This window comes from Macaca fascicularis, chromosome 7, assembly GCF_037993035.2.
Source record: "Macaca fascicularis isolate 582-1 chromosome 7, T2T-MFA8v1.1".
NCBI classification, from domain to species: Eukaryota; Metazoa; Chordata; class Mammalia; order Primates; family Cercopithecidae; genus Macaca; species Macaca fascicularis.
Genome location: NC_088381.1, coordinates 810,350 through 832,263, shown reverse-complemented (window position 1 = coordinate 832,263; position 21,914 = coordinate 810,350). Strand labels below are relative to the sequence as shown.

The 21,914-nt window shown below is 43.6% G+C and overlaps 1 protein-coding gene across 4 annotated transcripts in view; it reads right to left on the bottom strand.

The window, feature by feature from the left end:
- HERC2 (HECT and RLD domain containing E3 ubiquitin protein ligase 2) overlaps positions 1-21,914 on the bottom strand; it is a 220,595-nt gene that overhangs the window by 161,486 nt on the left and 37,195 nt on the right. For all 4 annotated transcript variants that reach the window (XR_012414636.1, XR_012414637.1, XM_065547623.1 and 1 more), the window contains exons 5-11: positions 12,027-12,246; positions 6,291-6,391; positions 5,675-5,831; positions 4,248-4,358; positions 3,555-3,726; positions 2,046-2,219; positions 44-232 (exon numbers count right to left, since the gene is read on the bottom strand). Coding sequence is in view for 2 of the 4 variants with exons in the window: in XM_065547623.1 (XP_065403695.1) it covers positions 44-232; positions 2,046-2,219; positions 3,555-3,726; positions 4,248-4,358; positions 5,675-5,831; positions 6,291-6,391; positions 12,027-12,246 (1,124 nt within the window). In the remaining 2 variants the exon portion in view is untranslated. The remainder of the gene's footprint in view (positions 1-43; positions 233-2,045; positions 2,220-3,554; positions 3,727-4,247; positions 4,359-5,674; positions 5,832-6,290; positions 6,392-12,026; positions 12,247-21,914) is intronic.

The window sequence follows — 21,914 nt, the reverse complement described above, 5'->3', positions numbered from 1 at the left end:
CCCCGCAAGGGAACACTGCAGGCACAGTGCCCAGAACACTTACCAGTGTGTCACTATTGTAGGCCTGTGTGTACACACGGCCATTGCGTGACAGAATCAGGAAGCGCTTCTCTGCACAGGCAATCTGTGTGACTCCCAGGTTGGCCAGGCCTTCGCACTGGATCGGACCAATCACATTGGCATAGTATTTCCATCCTATTAACCCCCAACCTATGACCTCTTGCAATGATCCCTGTAAGAAAGTAAACGTTTTCTTTTACAACAGCAACAAACAAAACAAAACAAAACAAAAACGACTGGGAGTAACACTGAGATATTATAAGACAAAAACAAAGCAAATAAAGAGAAAATACGCAGATTCAAAACATCAAAAGGGCTGGTACCACACTGTATTACCTCATTTAACAGGTATGATGAAGCAACTGAACACGTTATTTTTCCATTTCCATTGCATTTCATTTTAACAGTGCCCATTAAAAAGTACTATAAATGGCCCTTAAATACTAATATATTTTAAAATGCTCAAACTACATCAGGGTCACCATCTTGTGCTTTAGGAGGCAAAATCCCAAAAGCCCACACACGAGGCAGGGAGACCAGCATCCCTATTGGTGGTGAGAAAAAATCAAGTTGTGCAGGAGCAACCTGGTGACAACCAGCCCACACTAGGTGCATCCCCACCTGCGCATGTGCACAGGCACACACGCGTGCACACATGGAGCACACGTGTTCCAGGGCAGGCCCTGCAGCACTATTTGTGTTTGTTGTTATTGTTGTTGTTCGAGATGGAGTTTCACTCTTGTTGCCCAGGCTGGAGTGCAATGGTGTGATCTTGGCTCACAGCAACGTCTGCCTCCCAGGTTCCAGTGATTCTCCTACCTCAGCCTCCCGAGCAGCTGGGATTACAGGCATGTGCCACCAAGCCCGGATAATTTTTGTATTTTTTAGTTGAGACGGGGTTTCTCCAAGTTGGCCAGGCTGGTCTCAAACTCCCAACCTCGGGTGATCCGCCCACCTAGGCCTTCCAAAGTGCTGGGATTACAGGCGTGAGCCACCACACCCGACCCTCAGTACTACTTGTATAGCAACACTGTGGCAGTAAGCCCAAGTGTCCACCAATAAGAGACTCACTAAAGAAAAACACATAAAAGACACATCCGCACACTGAAGAGTAAGCTACTTTATAAAAACAAATAGTGACACTCTGATAAAGTACTCCAGTATATATGGTTAGTAAAAAAAAATAAGCAACACAAGTAATGCAACATGCTACCACTAGCATAGTCATTCCAGAGAACAAGGAGGTTACAGAGGAGACTGAAAAGTGAGAGGGGGCAGGTGGGAAACTGGGTAGAAGGGGTGGGCAAGGGAAGCAACAGTGTGTCTCTGCCTAGTTTTGATTTTTGAACCATGTGACTGTTTTTTTTTTAAATTGTAAAACAAAATAAATACTCTTCATATTAGAAATAAAATGCTAAAAAAATCTGGATTCAAAACTAGGATTACTGTTCTACCCTAGGAAACTTCACTACCATTCCCAAAGGCAGTTTTATCATTGACATAGTGATCCACAATAGCGTGCATGAGGTCCTCAGCGGGCCTGCACCCTACAGGTGCTCCACACACGCAAATCACTACTATTACCATTACTATTACATAACAGATAGAATATAGAATTATACTGTCACTACCATAACCAGCATTACATACTAAGACAGTCTGCATTCAGAGTATAAAGTAGGCTGTGGAACCCCCTGCAGAAGGTGGGAGGGCCTGGGGCTGTGGATAAAGGGGAGCTCTCTGGGGCTGTGCCACCTGAACCTGGAACCTGGGCCCCCAGATTGGGTCCCCAGGCCTGTGCACCTCAGCTTGCTCATCACTCACTCTCAACACGGATAACACCTTCAACTGCAAACACATTTAAAACCACAAGCCAGCTCCCCCCATCAACACCAGAAAACGCAAGTCTCCACACGGGCCCAGGATGACAACCTAGAAGTGGTACTAGCCACAAAACACAAGGAGAACGTGGTTCTTGCACACACCTTATGAGACGTCGGAGAGCTGCACAGCGGAGGCATACAGGGCGTAGCCAGACGGTCTAAGTGGGCCATGACGACAACCGCCGTCTGTCGCAGGTCAATGGCAAGCTCGTTGTCTTGTGGAAGGGTGAGGTACCTCAGGAAACTCTCGTTGGGGCTCAGGGGACCAGACAAAAGCTAGAAAGGAAAAGTAAACAAACATTCAGAAAAATTAAAGTGACACAATTAGCCTTTAACCACTCTTTATATTTTGGTATTGACTCATCTGACACATCAAATGACAATGTTGATGATACAGTTATACTACACATCTACATATTTATGCAGCATATAAACTGGGTAACTGTCTAAGTTTGTGGTATACATGTCCACAACATTGACTGTGCATGTATACATTTATGATACCACAGGTAAGTTGAATCCACACAGATTACTAACACAACCAAACCACCCCACAGGCCTAGGACCCCTGGAGAAAGGCAGAACCACCTCTGGGGAAACCCAGCACAGCATCTCAAGCTGGCCTTGAAAGCTAAAACCAAAATCTTTATTTTAATATCCCACTCTGGAGAACACCTACTTTCATTTGCAAATTAAATCACAGCTCTAATTCTTCAAAAGGCAGAAGAGCCCTATTATCATTAGTTTAAAGGCTGCCAAATAATAGGCCGGGCGCGGTGGCTCACCCCTGTACTCCCAGCACTTTGGGAGGCCTAGGCGCGCGGATCACAAGGTCAGGAGATCAAGACCATCCTGGCTAACACGGTGAAACCTCATCTCTACTAAAAATACAAAAAAATTAGCTGGGCGTGGTGGCGGGCACCTGTAGTCCCAGCTACTCTGGAGGCTGAGGCAGGACAACGGCGTAAACCCAGGAGGCCCAGCCTGCAGTGAGCCGAGATCACGCCACTGCACTCCAGCCTGGGCGACAGAGCAAGACTCCATCTCAAAAAAAAAAAAAAAAAAAAAAAAAAAGACTGCCAAATAATAGAAAAATTAAACCAAAGCACGATATTGAAATGCCTAAGACTTTCCTGAAAAGACTGGCAAAATCCAACTTGTACTTGACCTGTAAAGACCAGCATCCTAGAGGTTTAGGCCCAGGACCCCACACACCTGCTCCTCCCCAGCTCGGCATCCACACCTGTTAAGCGGGGAGCTGGTACTCAACAGAGTGACAGCTCAGGTGACATAGCCTGCATAGAGCCCAGCACACAGGAAGGACCAACAAGGCAGACCACCATTTTTGTTGTTCTTTTCTGGTACTGATTTAAAAGTGCATGTTTCAACCTTGGTTCTCCGCTGATAAGGAACTCAGTGCTCACTAAGCCAAACCGAGTCTTCTCCACAAACAAGTGACCTCCCACACCTGTCTCATCTGACTCATTGCTGTTACCACCGAACACACACACAACAGAGAAAAACACTGCCGTGGACATGCACGCTGGTCTGGCTTAAAAAATAACTAGAATCGAGTGCCACCTAAACACAAAGTGCTATCATGACACTCACGTGCATGTCGCCCTCGGAGTGGGGTGTATCCTTACTGCAAATGATGCTCTGGAACCTCTGCAGCAAGGGCAAAAGTGGGGCACTGGTGCCCTGGGCGGAACGCTCATTGTCAGTCTCCTGTGCCCCGCTGTCCCACAGCTGAAGCAACAACAGGATGGCAGACAACATTTGGCTAAAGAAGAAAAGATATTCATTCCTAGTAAAAACACATTAACTTTTTTTTTCATGGTTGATCAAAAATAAAAGCAAACACATCTAGATAGAAGTGAAGAAATACTTGGGATCTGAAAGGAAACGAAAGTAAAGCTGTGGTAATTAAATCACTGAATTGCCACGGAGATTTTAGCACAAGACATCGCCTTCTGCTGATAGGAAAGACCAGTTAAGAAGCTCAAAGAGCACGTTTACATGAAAGATCTAGGATCTTAAATTCATGGAATAAAAATAATTAAGTTAGGTAAACTGAAAGAAAAAAAAGAAAGAAAGAACAGCTACCAGGCTAGAAAACAGAGCATAAAAAAGCAAGTGATGAAAAGGTAAAGAGAGAGCAAGCTCTGGGACGTGGTTCTCTGGTTACAGAGCACCACACATCTGCTGCAGTCACAAACGATTCAGTGAAATGCACACAGTGCAACAGGTATTTGGATACAGAGGCACTTCCCCAAAGCGTTCCCAGTCTGCGCCAGCCCTCACCTCAGCGTGCCTCTCTGCACAGCCAGCTCCAGCAGGATGGCCAGGGCCAAGTGCTGGTCTTGCAGGGGGATGCTTCCTGGCCCTTTGGTGCCTGGCGTTCCGTGAACATCCCTGAAATGAAAGCAGTAGATGCAGGAACAAAGCGACCTCCAGAAAGACAGCATGCTTACAATCACACTGCACGTTTCCTACACGCTCCCTCCCAAGGAAGGAAATGTTTTTAATATTTAGAATCAAGTTTCTGAGACTTACTACTCAGATTTATTCAGAGATTTTAAAGTATATGATTAATTAGCTTACACAACTATATTTTAAGTATTCATTAATATACCATGTAATATACCATATTATATAATATATACCATGTAATATACCATATTACAGTAGATGACATACTCCAAGTGTGCGAAGCACAAAATAATTTATCTCATTATCCAAAACATGAGTAGACTATCTAGCTATCTTTTACAGTTTCAATGACGTGTAAGACTGTAACAGTATCAACATTCACCTACAGAATCAGAGAACCAATTTCTAAAACCACCTGAGAATCTGGAGGCAAAATGTCTACACTACTTTCTATCTCTGATCAATAAAATATTTTTCACTTTTCTATGTTACTCAATGATAAATATTTAAAAATTCTATCCCAAGACTGCAGAAAAAAGATCTTATGGCATCAGTATTACAGCTGAATTTTTGAAATCAAGTCCAAGCCTATGTTCAGGGCCTCCAGCGTTAAAACTCTGTGGTGATGCCTTCACCAGCAGGCTCAGGAAGTGGACTCAGAGCCGGGGGCGCAAACGCCAAACGCCTCCTGCCCGCTGGAAGAAGGCACAGTGCTGACCTCTGGCAAGGAGAGTGAGGAGCGGCCTCACTTTTCCTCTGCACCTGTCCTTCCTGTTGAATTCCTTTACATTTAAAAACCTTAACAACAATGCCTAGCACCCAAGACCAGAGTTCATGTTTTTCCTTACACACAAATGATTCCTATTCAAAATGTTTTACACTAAAAACATCAGTTACAGGACTAAACAATTTGATCTTGAGTAGTTGTTTACTCCCACATTATCTATAAGACTTCAAACCAAGTGCCACTCTGCACTCAGAACAGCAGCTCCTAATCATCACAGAGACACACAATGTCAGCGCTCAACCCTCTACGGATGACTGATGGCCAAAACTCTAAGCATCCTCCCTCGTCGTCTCATTTAGTATCACAGCTTCCTGGGTCTAGTCAGAGGATCATAAATTGAATCACCAGAAAAGCTGAGAACCCAGACCCGGAATCACAGCACCGAGAGCCCGCTGAAAACAGACGAGAAACCAACCTACTAGGCCTCTTAGCTCTAAAGCAAGGGTGGTAAGAACCAGCCTCCAGCAGGCCAGCTGTCTGCAAGCAGAAGGCAAGAAAGGAAAGAACTCACCCGGTCACGACAGACCTGAGGAACCTGGTCGCTCTCTCCACCACCTCCAGCCACACAGAGGACACGGTGCTCTCGTCGAAGAGCGAGGCCTCGGGAAGTGCTCGCAGGGCATCCAGGGACTCCTGCAACAGCTCACTGCAGAGGTCCGCATCCTCGCCTGGGCGCACACACGCGTCAGAGGAGCCCCCCCACTCCCCTTACTCTCCCGCTGGGCTTCCCAGCCCTCAGCGAGAGAAGATGCCACTGTCCCCTTTCTAATCCCTCACTCAACAGGCCAAAATCTAGCACAGCTGTTCCAGTCAATTCTGTGTTTCATGGCTGTCACATGAGCACTACACTAACTTCTTGTTCTTCTAGAATTAAGTCTGTACTCAGGTGTTCCATGGTAGTGGCTGGCGTGGGGTGGGGGGTGCATGCACTTGCTCTTTTTTTTCTCTAAAGCACAGACATGAAAAGCCAAACAGCCTCTGCAGCCTCTCATCTCACAAGCAAGGAAACTGAGGCGCAGAGAGCACATGGGATCAGCCAAAGGGCACACGGTGGCTGAACCAAGCTCGAAACCCAGACTGTTGGTGTGTTAGGGAAGCAGAACCACGCGCAACACCAGGGACCGTACCTGATCGCCAGGCCCTGCGCAGGAAGGCGAAGGCGAAAGACAGCGCCGCTCGGGATCCCACTCTGGCGAGCCCCTCCACGCCTTTGCCCGCAGGCCGGGAACTGCAGACGACACACGGAACATATAACCAGTCAGCAGCGGAGGGTGCAGATACTACGTAAAATCAATACTATGAAAGGGTGTGTACCAAAATCCAACCAATGGTTTTCCTCACGTGACAGGATTACAAGTGCATTTTTAGTTTTGTTGTTTAACAACTTTCATCAAACGTCTTTCGTAAAGGAAAAGTTTTCTCTTTAAGAATCAAAGAAATGTACAAGGAATTTTAAATGTCTTGGGAAAATGCTCATGAAATGACCTCACAAAGCGAGATTCTAGTGGGAGGAAGCAGACAATAAGCAGATAAATACAGAAACGGAGGGAGAATAAACCCCACATGGGAGACCAGACCAGAAAGGAGCTGGAGGAAAAGCAACAGAGTCGCACACCTCGCCCCAGCTCGCCTGGCTCGCCCCAGCTCCAGCGTCCTCCACTCAGGGTCCACTCCCGGCCACGGGTGAAGCCCTGCATGCTTGACCCACCCCATGAGGAGTCGCTCTCTTCTGAGGGTAGTGCTCATCACCCTCCTGTGTCTTTTTAAGCTTTTCACTACTTGTGTATGTTAATTTCACAAATCACAGTTTCATTCTGCATGTTGTAAAAGGCTATGCAAATGGCTCACCATAAAAATCATCCTGTACAAGACAGAAAAGGCTAGAATACAAAAATGCATACATAGGGGGGCTGAGGCAGGAGAATGGCATGAACCCGGGGGGCGGAGCTTGCAGTGAGCCGAGATCATGCCACTGCACTCCAGCCTGGGAGACAGAGCAAGACTCTGTCTCAAAAATAAAATAAGGCCGGGCGCGGTGGCTCAAGCCTGTAATCCCAGCACTTTGGGAGGCCGAGGCGGGCGGATCACAAGGTCAGGAGATCGAGACCACAGTGAAACCCCGTCTCTACTAAAAATACAAAAAATTAGCCGGGCGCGGTGGCGGGCGCCTGTAGTCCTAGCTACTCAGGAGGCTGAGGCAGGAGAATGGCGTGAACCCAGGAGGCGGAGCTTGCAGTGAGCCGAGATCGCGCCACTGCACTCCAGCCTGGGCAACAGCGTGAGACTCCGTCTCAAAAAAAAAATAAAAAATAAAAAAATAAAAAAATAAAAAAAATAAAATAAAATAAAACAAAATTAAATTAAATTAAAAAGCATATATAATTTCAACTCAATCACGCACAGCAAGTAATTGTATGTTATGCTTTATACTATATCATAGTTCTAATATTACAGTATTGCTACTATAAACAATATTCTCCAAATTTACTAAAATTTGCTTTATGATCAGGGGAAATCCTATAAAAACAGGTGATATGGAGTTCAAGACCAGCCTGGCTAACATGATGAAACCCTGTCTCCACTAAAAATACAAAAATTTGCCAGGTGTGGTGGCGGTGTGCCTATAATCCCAGCTACTCGGAGGCTGAGGCAGGAGAATTGCTTGAACCTGGGACACGGAGGTTGTAGTGAGCCAAAATCGCACCTCTGCACTCCAGCCTGGGAGGCAGAGTAAGGCTCCATCTCAAAAAAAAAAGAGGGATGTTACAGAAGGATCTCCCCAAGATATAATGTGTAATAAAAATGGCAATGAAGAACACAGCTGGCCAGGGGCAACAGTACATGCTTATCCGTAAGTGCCTAAAAAACGCAACAGGAACTCAGAGAGGAAACACAAGAACCTCTGAGAAGGGCACTGGGTACCTGAAAGACGGAAATCTTTGCTCCTAAATAAGAAATATGAACACGACAAGACACAGACACGTAACAGGACACACAGTCCTTATAAGAGAAAGCACAGGGCCAAGTGTTGTCAGAGGAGGTGGGCGAGTCACTTTAGGTCAGGAGTTGGAGACCAGCTTGGTCAGCATGGCAAAACCCCATCTCTACTAAAAATACAAAAATAAGCCGGGTGTGGTGGTGCACGCCTGGAGTCCCAGCTACTTGGGAAGCTGAGGCAGAATTGCTTGTACCTGGGAGGTGGAGGTTGCAGTGAGCCAAGATCGCGCCACTGCACTCCAGCCTGGCCTGGGCGACAAAGTGAGACTCTGTCTCAAAAAAAAAACTACTCAGCAATAATGAAATAATGATACATGCAACGACCCCCTTGGGAAAATGTCAAGGGGATTATGCTCAGTGAAAAAACTCAATCTTGCTTGAGGCCAGGAGTTCAAGACAACCCTGGGAAACATAATAAGACCTCAGTCACTACAAATACAAAATTAGCCGGGTGTGGTGTCGTGCATCTGTGGTCCCAGCTACTCAGGAAGCTGAAATGAGAGGACGGCTTGAGCCCAGGAGTTTGAGGCTGCAGTGAGCTATGACTGTATCACTGCACTCCAGCTTGGGCATCAGGGTGAGATCTTGTCTCCAAAAATTACAATAATAACAATATAAAATTAAAAAGCCAACGTCAAAAAATCACGTAATAGACACAGAGAACAGATGAGTGGTTGCAAGCAGTTAAGGTGGAAAGAGAATACGTGAACGTGGGTATAAACGGCCCTTGTCCATGTACCCTGATTGCAGTGGTGGTCTCAGAAAATTCACACCTGAAAAAACTGCAAAGAAATACACAATTGAGAGCATGTAAAACTGGGAAAACCTGAAGAAGACAGACAATCAGAGTTAACACCCTAGTTGTGATGGCTGTGTTGTAGTTTGCAACTAGCTACCAGCGAGGGCAAAGGCACGAACAATAAGAGGAATCTCTATGCTGTTTCTTACAACTGTATGTGAATCCACAATTATCTCAAAGAAAGAAAGGCTTTTTAAAAATTTTAGGAGTTCTTCCACTTAATGAAAGATACATTCCAATTAATCCACCAACCCTATGTCATCACAAAGAAAGCAGCAGAGAAAAAGCAGCTGGGCTCTCAGCCATTTCTGCAGCTGAGGGAATTCAGTTTGATTCGACAAACACACAACAGTGCTTGGAGAATCTGAGCACCTACCGCCCACCCATACATGACACTCTGATTCACGACCATCACAGCCGGTCAGGAAGGAAGGAAAGAACCACGGCACTCCTATTGCCAAATGGGTAGGAATCTCATCTGTCACTTGGTTTAATTTACTCTAAAACTATTTTCAAAAATACAACATGTACAGTCGTCCCTTGGTATCTGCAGGGGATTGGGACCAGGCCTGCCCCACCCTGGCTCCATACCAAAACCCTAGGATGCTCAAGACCCTGATATAAAATGGTGTGGTATTTGCATATAACCTGTGCACATCCTCCCGTGTCATTTAAATCATCTCAGCCAGGCACAGTGGCTCACACCTATACTCCCAACACTGGGAGGTAGAGGCGGGAGGGTCGCCTGAGCCCAGGAGTTCAAGACCAGCCCGGGCAACATGGCAAAACCCCATCTATACAAATTAAACAGAAAAAAAAATCGGCCAGGCGTGGTGACTCAGGCTTGTAATCCCAGCACTTTGGGAGGCCAAGGCAGGCAGATCCCTCGAGGTCAGGAGTTAGAGGCCAGCCTGGGCAACACAGTGAGTCCCTGGCTCTACAAAAAATACAAATTAGCTAGGCATTGTGACACACGCCTGGAGTCCCAGCTACTTGGGAGGCTGAGGTGTGAGAATCACTTGAGCCCAGGAGATCAAGGCTGCAGGGAGCCATGATAGCCCCACTGCCCTGGGCAACAGTGAGAACTCCATGTCAAAACAAACAAATAAGAAAAACCATCTCTAGATTACTATAACACCTAATACAAGGTAAATGCTCTGTAATTCGTTGTCATACTGTATTGTTTTTTATTTTTATTATTATTTTTTTTTTTTTTTTTTTTTTTTGAGACGGAGTCTCGCTCTGTCGCCCGGGCTGGAGTGCAGTGGCCGGATCTCAGCTCACTACAAGCTCCGCCTCCCGGGTTCACGCCATTCTCCTGCCTCAGCCTCCCAGGTAGCTGGGACTACAGGCGCCCGCCACCTCGCCCGGCTACTTTTTTGTATTTTTCAGTAGAGACGGGGTTTCACGGTGTTCGCCAGGATGGTCTCGATCTCCTGACCTCGTGATCCGCCCGTCTCGGCCTCCCAAAGTGCTGGGATTACAGGCTTGAGCCACTATTGTTGTTTTGGTTTTTACTGCTTTTCTTCCAATATTTTTGATCCACAGTTGGTTGAATGTGTGTTTGTGAAACCCACAGATACAGAGAGCCAACCGTAATGTGATTTCAACTATATTTAAACATAAGGAAACAAAAAAGAAAAACAAACAAAAAAAACATAAGAAAACAAGGAAACAGGCTACAAGTATCACTCCTGTCTCTGGGGAGTAAGACGACCAGGGTTTTGCTCTTGTTTCTTTCTGCCTCCTGTATCATCTACATGCTCTCCAGGGAGTCACGTATCACAGTCAAATAAAGCCAACACTCCCAACTACACAAAATAAAAATTTCATCTGGCAATCCTGTAGTTTAACCTTCTGAGGACAAAGGTCTGATAGCTTAATTTTGGAAAAGTACAATTTTACATAAGCTTAAACTTTCTAGTGACTGTTAGTAAATAGGGAAAATCTATGATATATTAACAGGCATCAACAAATTAAAACTCATACGCCCAAAAGCACCTTTTTTTTCTTTCTTTTTGAGACAGGGTTTCATTCTTGTTGCCCAGGCTGGAGTCCAATGGCGTGATCTCTGCTCACTGCAACCTCCACCTCTCGGGACCAAGCGATTCTCCTGCCTCAGCCTCCCGAGTAGCTGGGACTACAGGCATGTGCCACCACAACACGGCTAATTTTTTTATTTTTAGTAGACACAGGGTTTCTCCATGTTGGTCAGATCTCGAACTCCCAACCTCAGGTGATCCGCCCGCCTTGGCCTCCCAAAGTGCTGGGATTACAGCTGTGAGCCACCGTGCCTGGCCCAAAAGCAACTCTTGTAATAAAAGAATAAGAAAATCACATTAGGAAGGAAAACCATGAAGCATCTAAACTATCTGGGCACTAAACACTACAATCTGACCATCTCCTACCCAGCAGCAAAACAAAATAAAAAGTATACAACGTTCAGAACTCATTCTCAAATTTATACTTGAGCTGATCTAAAGCTTTGGCTGGCTTCCACAGTTACAGACAGAAAAATGTCTTTAAAACAATGACACAGAGCCAGGCACAGTGTCTCATGCCTGTAATCCCAGTACTCTGAGAGGTTGAAGCAGGAAGACTGAGGCCAGGAGCAAGACCCCATCTCCACACACACACACACACACAAACACACACAAACACAAATTGTTTTCACTTAGCCAGGCATGGTGGCATGTGCCTGTAGTCCCAGCTACTCAGGTGGCCGAGGCGGGAGGATCACTAGATCCCTGAAGTTCAAGGTTACAATGAGCTGTGATTACACCACTGCACCCCAGCCTGGGTGACATAGCAAGACGTTGTCTCTCCAAAAACGAAAATTTAATTGAATAAAATAAAATAATGACACAGATTACATAGTACGGTCTGTTACTACATGAGCAAATTGGCAAATCCATTCTCCAGATTATACAAAACATACGAAAAGGGAAAGAATAAATTTCAGAAGCTGAAGACAGACACTATATTGAAAACCTTAAACTTTCTGGAACAAAACAGTCTGAATTTTATATTTCACTGGCATCAAGATTCTTTCTTGCTTTATTGTTACCTTTTTTTGTCCACAGGAGGCAGAGAAATGCTGCTGCTTTTCCACTTAACTTTGACATTCTCCTGAAAAACGGTTCTATTCAAGGCAATGAAATAGCGCTCCAAGATCAGCAGCCTCTGCTTGAGTCTCAGGGCTGAGAGGGTGGTGGTGGCTGACTGGACGGCCAGGGCCTGCTGCTCTTTAACCAGCACAGAAAGACACTCCTTCAGTTCATTTACATCTAGAAAACAAGATAAGAAAACATCTCCCCTGTGGACAATGTGGCCACCGTTGGTTGTGACGTTGAGAAAATGGATGATGGCAACAGGTGGTACTGGAAGGCATGACATGTGGCAACAATGGTTTTAACCAGTTTACACATATGAGTTCAGGCAACCCTCACACCCAGCACGGTCAAGCAGTGCTGTCCATCCATTCTGTGGATGAGGAAACCGAGGCACTAAGTGGTTAAGCAACTTATCCGAGGCCACAGAGAGCAGTGCAGCACATGACAGAGACCACTCTGAGCCACCATGGCACGCTGCCTCTCTGGAAACATCATACAAAAGACGTTGGCCGGGCGCCGTGGCTCACGCCTGGAATCCCAGCACTTTGGGAGGCCAAGGCAGGTGGATCACTTGAGGTCAGGAGTTCGAGACTGTCCTGGCCAATGTGGCCATGAAACCCCTTCTCTACCAAAAAAAATACAAAAATTAGCCGGGTGTGGTGGTGCGTGCCTGGGAATTCCAGCTACTCAGAAGGCTGAGGCACGAGAACTGCTTGAACCCAGGAGGCAGAGGTTGCAGTGAGCTGAGACTGTGTTGCTGCACTCCAGCCTGGGTGACAGAGTGAGACTCTGTCTCCCAAAAAAAAAAAAAAAAAAGTTACTAACACAGAACTCTGAAGTCAATATTAGTCAATATTTCTCAGCAGCACATCTCCTAAACAGAGAAAAACAGCCATTATATTCATGTTGCAAAACCAAATTCAAAATAAAAGCGATGTCTTGATAAAATTATCCAACATGCATGACTCATGAAACACATTTATGGACATGTTTTAGAAGAAGACAAAGTAACCAGTTAAAATACACATTCTAACTAGTGATATTTCATTACATTATTCTCTCTACTTCTATGTATCTTTGAAAATTTCCATACTAAGAAGTGTTTTATAAGTAGCTAGAAGGCAGTCACGTGAGTGAAAATAATTCAAAGGATTCTGGACTTTCAACTAAGCATACATCTACCTCAGAATACAGATCATTATAGGGGAATTGTAAGTTACCTCCCACCAATCCCCTATAACAGCACAGCTCCCAGTGGCGGGGTGAGAGCTGGGCTCTTCTGTGCTTGCCTGTCTGCTGCTTATTAGCCTGGAGACCAGCAGCCAACAGCTTCGCAGCCCTGGATCCTCACAGGTAATAGCAACACCCCTACTGGCTGCCTCCCCTTTCCAATAACCCATTACCTGGATATGCTCTCCACGGGATGGGAGGGACCTCAGAAGGCATTAAAGAGACACATCTCACCACTCCCTAGAAAGGCACAGGATGGCGCATACTGTGCCCAGCACCAGCAGTAGGATGTGAGACCTGGAGCTTTGCAGCTAAGAGCTAATAGTTATTTAAAACTACATGATTATGATAACAGTACACGTGTTCTGCTTGAATTTACTAAATTCTACTGCTGGCTTATAATTAAATCATGTGATATTCCATGTTTGGATATGCTTATTTAATTTTTACAGAAAAAATGTTAAAATTATTTCACATAGCCATTTGTTAAAGCACAGCATAACTCAGCAGACTTGATTTAATCTGTATCATCTTATATATATCACAATCTTATTTTTAAGCACATTTAAGAGTTATTCAGTTGCTTTATCAAAAACTACATACTGCTTTTACATGATTTAATAATATATAAACCTCTTGATAAAAAATGCACAAAAAAATAAAAACAAAATACATGAAGAATACTGAATTGCACACTGGGCTCAAGATGAAGAAGCGAAAGACTGACAGGTAAAGCAGTGCCCCTGCCCTTCTCTGGGCATCCCCACCGAGCCACCCTTCAGGCAAGGAGGCTGGCCCAGCACTTCAAGGGCCAAGCCCTTCCTGAAGACTCACTGTATTTCCACTTTTAAATAATACATCTCCCTTCTGCTTGGCTGCGGAGCTCAGAAACAACCCCAAAGCTCTAAGAGCGCAGCTCTGCCCTTGAGCACCCCCGTGCCCTTCTCCCTGACACCTTCCTGCTTATTCCGTCGCAATCCTGCCTGCCCAGTCCATCAGTCATGCATGCTCTGAAACAGTGGGTGAGAACATGCACAAACCATGGACACTACTGGGGAGTCAGAACTCCCACCCCTGCCTCACAGTAACCAGGGGCCTCTAGGCAAACTGGGAAGTCTGGACTTCCTCTCGAGCTGCTAGTGATGAGGTGAAGCACGCCCTATCCCAGCCAAAGCAGGGTCACAGAAAGATTTAACCACTTACACAGAACACTTCAGTAAGACCTAGAGTCGCCTAACAACATGTTCCATTGAGAAAGTCACTCATGGCCGGGCGCGGTGGCTCACGCCTGTAATCCCAGGACTTTGGGAAGCCGAGGCGGACGGATCACGAGGTCATAAGATCAAGACCATCCTGGCTAACAGGGTGAAACCCCGTCTCCACTAAAAAATACAAAAAAAAAAAAAACAACTAGCTGGGCGAGGTGGCGGGCGCCTGTAGTTCCAGCTACTCGGGAGGCTGAGGCAGGAGAATGGCGTAAACCTGGGAGGCGGAGCTTGCAGTGAGCCCAGATCCGGCCACTGTACTCCAGCCTGGGCAACAGAGCGAGACTCCGTCTCAAAAAAAAAAAAAAAAAAAGAAAAAGTCACTCATGATACCAACAACCAGGAAGATCTAAGACCAAATTTTAAAAAACAATTATAGAAATACCACAATGGCCGGGCGCGGTGGCTCAAGCCTGTAATCCCAGCACTTTGGGAGGCCGAGGCGGGCGGATCACGAGGTCAGGAGATCGAGACCATCCTGGCTAACATGGTGAAACCCCGTCTCTACTAAAAATACAAAAAAAATTAGCCGGGCGTGGTGGCGGGTGCCTGTAGTCCCAGCTACTCGGGAGGCTGAGGCAGGAGAATGGCGTGAACCCGGGAGGCGGAGCTTGCAGTGAGCTGAGATCCGGCCACTGCACTCCAGCCTGGGTGACAGAGCGAGACTCCGTCTCAAAAAAAAAAAAAAAGAAATACCACAATGAAAGATGTGGGCATAATGTGGCAAATAATTAAAAGCAGCCATGATAAAAAGGTTTCAACAAGCAATTACAAACACGTGAAATAAATGAAAAAATAGAAAGCCTAAGACAAGAAAAGGAAAAGAAACCAAATAGAATTTAGAACTGAAAAATACAATAACCAAAATAAAAACTCAGTGAATGGAAATAGCAGTAGAATGGAGGAAAAAGGTCAAAGAATCAGTGATGGAAAAGATAGAAGTTACTCAATGTGAATAACACAGAAGAAATACACGCCCCCAAGGCGGGGCGCGGTGGCTCACAGCTGTAATCCCAGCACTTTGGGAGGCTAAGGTAGGCGGATCACAAGGTCAGGAGTTTGAAACTAGCCTGGCCAACATGGTGAAACCCGATCTCTATTAAAAATACAAAAATGAGCTGGGCATGGTGGCAGGCACCTGTAATCCCAGCTACTCGAGAGGCTGAGACAGGAGAATCGTTCGAACTCGGGGGGAGGCGGTTGCAGTGAGCTGAGATCGTGCCATTGCACATTGCACTCCAGCCTGGGAAACAGGGAGAGACTCCGTCTCAAAAAAAAAAAAAGAAAGAAAGAAAGAAAGAAATATATGTCCCCACAAAAAAAAACAGTCTCGGAGACCTGTGGGACTATAACAACTCTGGTCACTGAACTCAGGAAGGGACAGGAGAAAGAAGGCGGGCTTGAAACTGTACTCTAAGAAGTGATGGCTTAGAAGTTCCCAAATTTGGCAAAAGACATAAATCTACAGATCTAAAGTAAGCAAACCCTAAACAGGATGAACCCAAAGAAATCCAATCTAAGACATATCATAATCAAACTCCAAAAAACAGAAGACAAAACATTTCAAAAGCCACTAAAGAAAAACAGTACCTTAGCTATTGTGGATTAACAAGTCAAATGACAGCGAATTTCTCATCAGATACCATGGACCCCAGCTGAAAGTACGAAATATTTTTCAAATGATGAAAAGAACCATTACCACAGAATTCTTATATCCAGGAAAAATGTCCTTCAGGAATGAAAAGGAAAGCAAAACATTCTCAGAGGAAGTAAAACAGAATTTGTCACCAGAAGACACACACCAAAAGAAAGGCTAATGGAAGTTCTTTAAGCAGAATGGCAACCATCAAACAAGAAAACCCTGGAACTTCCAGAAAGAAGAGCATGACACGCACACCTATGCATAAATACAATACACTTTTTCCTCACCTCTTGACTTTGCTAAATTATGTCTAAGGGTTCAACCAAAAATTATAACACTGTCATATGTGGTTATCAATGTAAGCAAATGAAATACTTAAGGCAAATATATTATGAAAAGGAGAACATAAAGGAACATAAAGGAAGGTAGTTTCTATATCCCAGAAGCTGGTAAATGACAACACTAGGTACAATCTGGTAAGTGTTCATACACACACAGGTTGAGTGTCCCTTACAAAACGCTCAGGAGCCCAAGTGTTCCACATTCAGATTTTTATCAGATTTAGGAATATTTGCATGTAAATAATGAGATATTTTGGGGATAGGACCCAAGTCTAAATACATTCATTTATGTTTTATACATACCTTATACACAGAGCCTGAAGGTAATTTTATATAGAATGCTTAATAATTTTTTGTATGAAACAAAGTTCATGCTAAGTACTTACAAATGGAATTTTCAACTTGGGGGCATCACGCTGGGGTGCCAAAAAGTTTCAAATTTTGAGGCATTTCAGATTTTGGATTTAGGGTTCAGAGATGCTCAATCTGCATGTAATATATCACCTAGAAAAGTCACTAAAAAAGCTATACAAAAAGATACACTCTAAAACACTATAAATAAAATAGAATGCTAAAAATGGTCAAGTAAACCACAGAGAGGCAGGAAGAACCGAACCAAAAAAATGAAAACCAGAAGAAACAGAAAATACCAAACAAAATGGCAGTGTTAAGCCTCAATTTACCAATGACATTAAATTAAATGTAAACAGTCTAAATACATCAATTAAAAGACAGACACTGGCAGAGTAGACTAGAGAACATGATGCAGCTACATGTTGTCCATAAGAAAGTGACTTCAAACAGGCAAACTGAAAACAGAAGTATAGAAAAAGAAAGATCATGCAAACATTACTGAAAGGACAGCAGAAGTTGGCTACATTTATATCAAATAAAGTAAACTTCAGAGCAAAGATAATTATCAGTAGGGCCAGGCACAGTGGCTCACGCCTGTAATCCTAGCACTTTGGGAGGCCAAGGGGGGTGGATCACCCGAGCTCAGGAGTTTGAGACCAGACTGGTCAACATGGCAAAACCCCATCTCTACTAAAAGTACAAAAATTAGCTGGACCTGACGGCGGATGCCTATAATTCCAGCTACTCAGGAGGCTGAGGCAGGAGAATCACTTGAACCCAGTGGGGTCAGACGTTGCAGTGAGCTGAGATTGCGCCACTTCACTCCTGCCTGGGCAAAAGGAGCAAAACTCCGTCTCAAAAAAAAAAAAAAAGATAATTACCAGGAACAGATGGCAACATTATAAAATAAGAACTTGGTCAATCCACCGTTAAGAGAAGCAATTCGAAACATGTATACACCAAACAAACAAAAACAATGAACAGAACTGAAAGGAGAAAAAGACATATAGTTGGAGACCTCAAAATCTCCCTCTACAGCTGATAAAATTAGGAGACAGAAAAACTGCCAGGATATAGAACTCAACATCACCATCAATCAACTAGATCCAATCAAAATTTATACAACACTCCAGTCAGTAACAGCAGAATACAAAATCTTTTCAAGTATCCACAAAACAAATACTAAGTTAGAACATATTCTGAGGCATAAAACAAACCTAACAAATTTTTTGAAATTAAAGTCACACAGCCTATGTTCCCTCAAACAATGGAAACAAATTAGAAGTCAACAAGAGAACAATTACAGGAAAATTGCCTAACTCTCAGAAACTAAACAATAAACTTCTAAATAACCCATGGATCAAAGAGGAAGTCTCAAGGAAAATTTTAAAATATATTCTGAACTGAGAGAAAATGCAAATACAATACATCAAAATGTATGGGAAAGAGCTACAGTGGGTGAGAGAAATTTACAGCACTAAATAAATGGTACATTAGAAACTTGGAAACAAATCAATAATATAAGTGCCCCCTCAGCAACCTAAAAGAAAAAAATAGCAAAATAAACCCAAAAGTAAGTAGAAAGGAAGAGATAATTAAGGTAAGAGTAGAAACAAAAGAAACAAAGTGAAAACAGAAAAACAATAAACAGTAAAGCAAAAAGCTGGATCTTTGAAAAGATCAATAAAACTGACACACCTCTCTAAGCAAGACTGACCAAAAAAAAAAAAAAAGACATAAATTACCAACATTAGTGTTGAAACAGGCTCTGAAGATATCAAAAAAGATAATTAAGAATTACTAGGTACAACTCTACACACGCAACTTTGACATCTTGGGCAAAATGGACTTATTCCTCAAATAATACAAATTACCACAACTCACCAAATATAAAATAGATTATTTGAACAGCCCTACCACTCTCAAGAAAACTGAATTCCTAATTCTAAGAATCCCCAAAAAAAGAAATTACCAGACTCAAATGAATTCACTGGATAATTCCATCAAACATTAAAAAATAATTAATACAGACTGAAAACAATCTCTTCCAGAAACTAGAAGAGGAAAAACCTCCCAATTCATTTTAAGAAGCTAATATTAGCATGATATCAAACCAAAAGACAGTACAAACTACAGAACAATATACTTTATATATACAGAGACATACAAAAATATTCAATTATTTACAAGCAAGTAAAATTAAACAAAATATAAAAAGAATTCCACATCATCGCCAAGTAGTTTCATTTCAGGAATGCAAAGCTGGTTCAACAGTCAAAAATCAATGTAACCCACCCTATTAATAGGCTAAAGAACAAAAATCGCATGATTACCTATCAATTGATTTAGAAAAAGCAAATAACAAAATTCAATACTCATACATAATAAAAATTCTCAGAAAATAGCAATAAATGGGAACTTCATCTTGATAAACAGCATTTACAAAACCTTAAGCTAAAACTTATGCTAACAGCAATGTCAGAAAGGGTCCTCCTAGACCTACTTTACACTGCAGAGTGAATCATTAAGAATGATTTAGATAGTTACTAAGAGTTTACTGTCCTAAGAGATTACAACACCCAATGGCCAGCAAGCCCTTTTCATTAGACAAAAAGAAAAGCTGTGATCTGTCAACACTCCCAGAAGGTTCACTGTGAAATGTGCACCTCTGAACTCCTGCTGAGGGCCTACACGCTGCAATGCTGAGAAGTGTCCAGAGGTCTCCTTGGAAACACTGAAAAAAAATGTGAGGGACTGATGGATGAATAGAGGCACGAAAAGGTGGAGAGAGCTGTGATAAAGAATGTGGGATAACGCCAGCGGCACAGTCTTAGGTGGTCAATACGTGGGTGCGCACTGTAAAACTCTTTCAACTTTTCTGTTTTTTTTTTTCATAATAAAATGTTGGAAAAAATAAATCTGTGAAAAAGGAAGCTTTAGTCAAACACATCTAAGCAAAAGAAAAAACAAGTTCTAAATTCCCATGGCTCAAATTAATGTGTTTCTCTTTTTAGGTTGAGCTGGAAGAGCAAAAAAGAAAAAAGGAATGAAAGGAATAGGAGCTATTCTAAAAGCTACAAATTCCACCTGCAGTTTGATTAAAGATGACATGGCTCAAGAATATGCTTTTGATTCAAGCTCCTTCAAGGCTGCCAGGTAGAGAGCTGGCTCTGCGAAAGCTCTGTACCTGTGAGCAAGCAGAGCTTCCAAAGAAAACCCTCTTCATTAAAGCCACCGTGAGTCAATAAGCTGGGCTTTAATCTGAGCAAGAAAGGTATTATTTTTGATCTAATTACACACCCATAACTGTAGGTACTTTGATGCCTAGGTGAGGGGAAAGAAGGAGAAGGGAAAAACAACAGATTTTTAAAATCACAACAAATGTTTATCAAACAGTATGTGCCAGGCACTGACTTAGGAGCTTCAAGTGCATTATTTCATGTCATTTGCACAGCAACTCTCTGGTACTTTCATTTATTTTATATATATTATATAATTTTAATTATTTACATTATATTATACTTATTCCTTTTTTTTTTTTTTTTTTTTTTTTTGAGACAGAGTCTCACTCTGTCACCCAGGCTGGAATGCAACAGCACGATCTTGGCTCACTGCAACCTGAGCCTCCCAGGTTCATGCTATTCTCCTGCCTGAGCCTCCCCCAGAAGATGGGACTATAGGCGCCTGCCAACCATCCCCGGCTAATGTTTTTGTATCTTTAGTAGAGATGGGGTTTCACCATATTAGCCAGGATGGTCTCAATCTCCTGGCCTCGTGATCCGCCCGCCTCAGCCTCCCAAAGTGCTGGGATTACAGGCGTGAGCCACCGCGCCCAGCCACTTGCCGATTTTATACATGAGAGGCCCAAGGTGAGACAAAGTGATTTGTGTAGAGTCAGAGATAAAGCCAAAATTGATACCCAAACAGACTGAAAAACTTCTCTGCCAGCAGATCTAGAAATGGTAAATTAGGGAGATCTTCAAACTGAAGGAAAATGATACCAGAAGGCAGCTGGGCTATAAACAAAACCTTAAGGGCCCAAAATGGCAAACATGTAGGTTAACATACAATACTTTTATTTGGCCACTCAAGGTGGCTCTTTGGGAGGCCCAGGCGGGTGGATCATCTGAGGTCAGGAGTTCACCAGCTTGACCAACATGATGAAACCCTGTCTCTACTCAAAAATACAAAATTAGCCATGTGTGGTGGCAAATGCCTGTAATCCCAGCGACTCGGGAGGCTGAACCAGGAGAATAGCGTGGACCCAGGAGGCAGAGATTGCAGTGAGCCAAGATTGCGCCATTGCACTCCAGCCTGGCAGCCTGGGCAACAAAAGCAAAACTCCATCTCAAAAAAAAAAAGCCGGGTGTGGTGGCCACGCCTATAATTCCAGCACTTTGGGAGGCTGAGGCAGGTGGATCACCTAAGGTCAGGAGTTAGAGGCCAGCCTGGCCAACATGGTGAAACCCTGTCTCCACTAAAAATACAAAAACATTAGCTGGGCATAGTGGGGTGTGCCTGTAATCCCAGATACTAGGGAGGCTGGGGCAGGAGAACTGCTTGAACCCAGGAGGTGGAGGTTGCAGTGAGCTGAGATCATGCCATTGCACTCTAGCCTGGGCAACAAGAGCAAAACTCTGTCTCAAAAAAAAAAAAAAAAAAAAAAAAAGACTTTTTTTTCTTTTCAATTTTGAGGGGAAAAAATGTAATTGCCTATTTAAAGCATAAACAAAAACAGCATATTGTGGGGTTTACACCATGTTTCACTTGGATATATGACACAGCAACACAACCAACCAAGAACAGGTCAGAAGCAGGAAGCCGTAGTCAGAGAACTGCCCCAAGGCTCAGGCAGGGTAATACCATTAGAGAGTAGACAGCGACAAGTGAAAGATGTAGCGGAAAACCCCAGAGATGACAGATTTAAACCCAAGTGGTCTAAAGACTCCAAGTAAAAACCAGAGGTTGTCAGGCTGAATAAAGAAGCAAGACCTAATTATATGATACCTG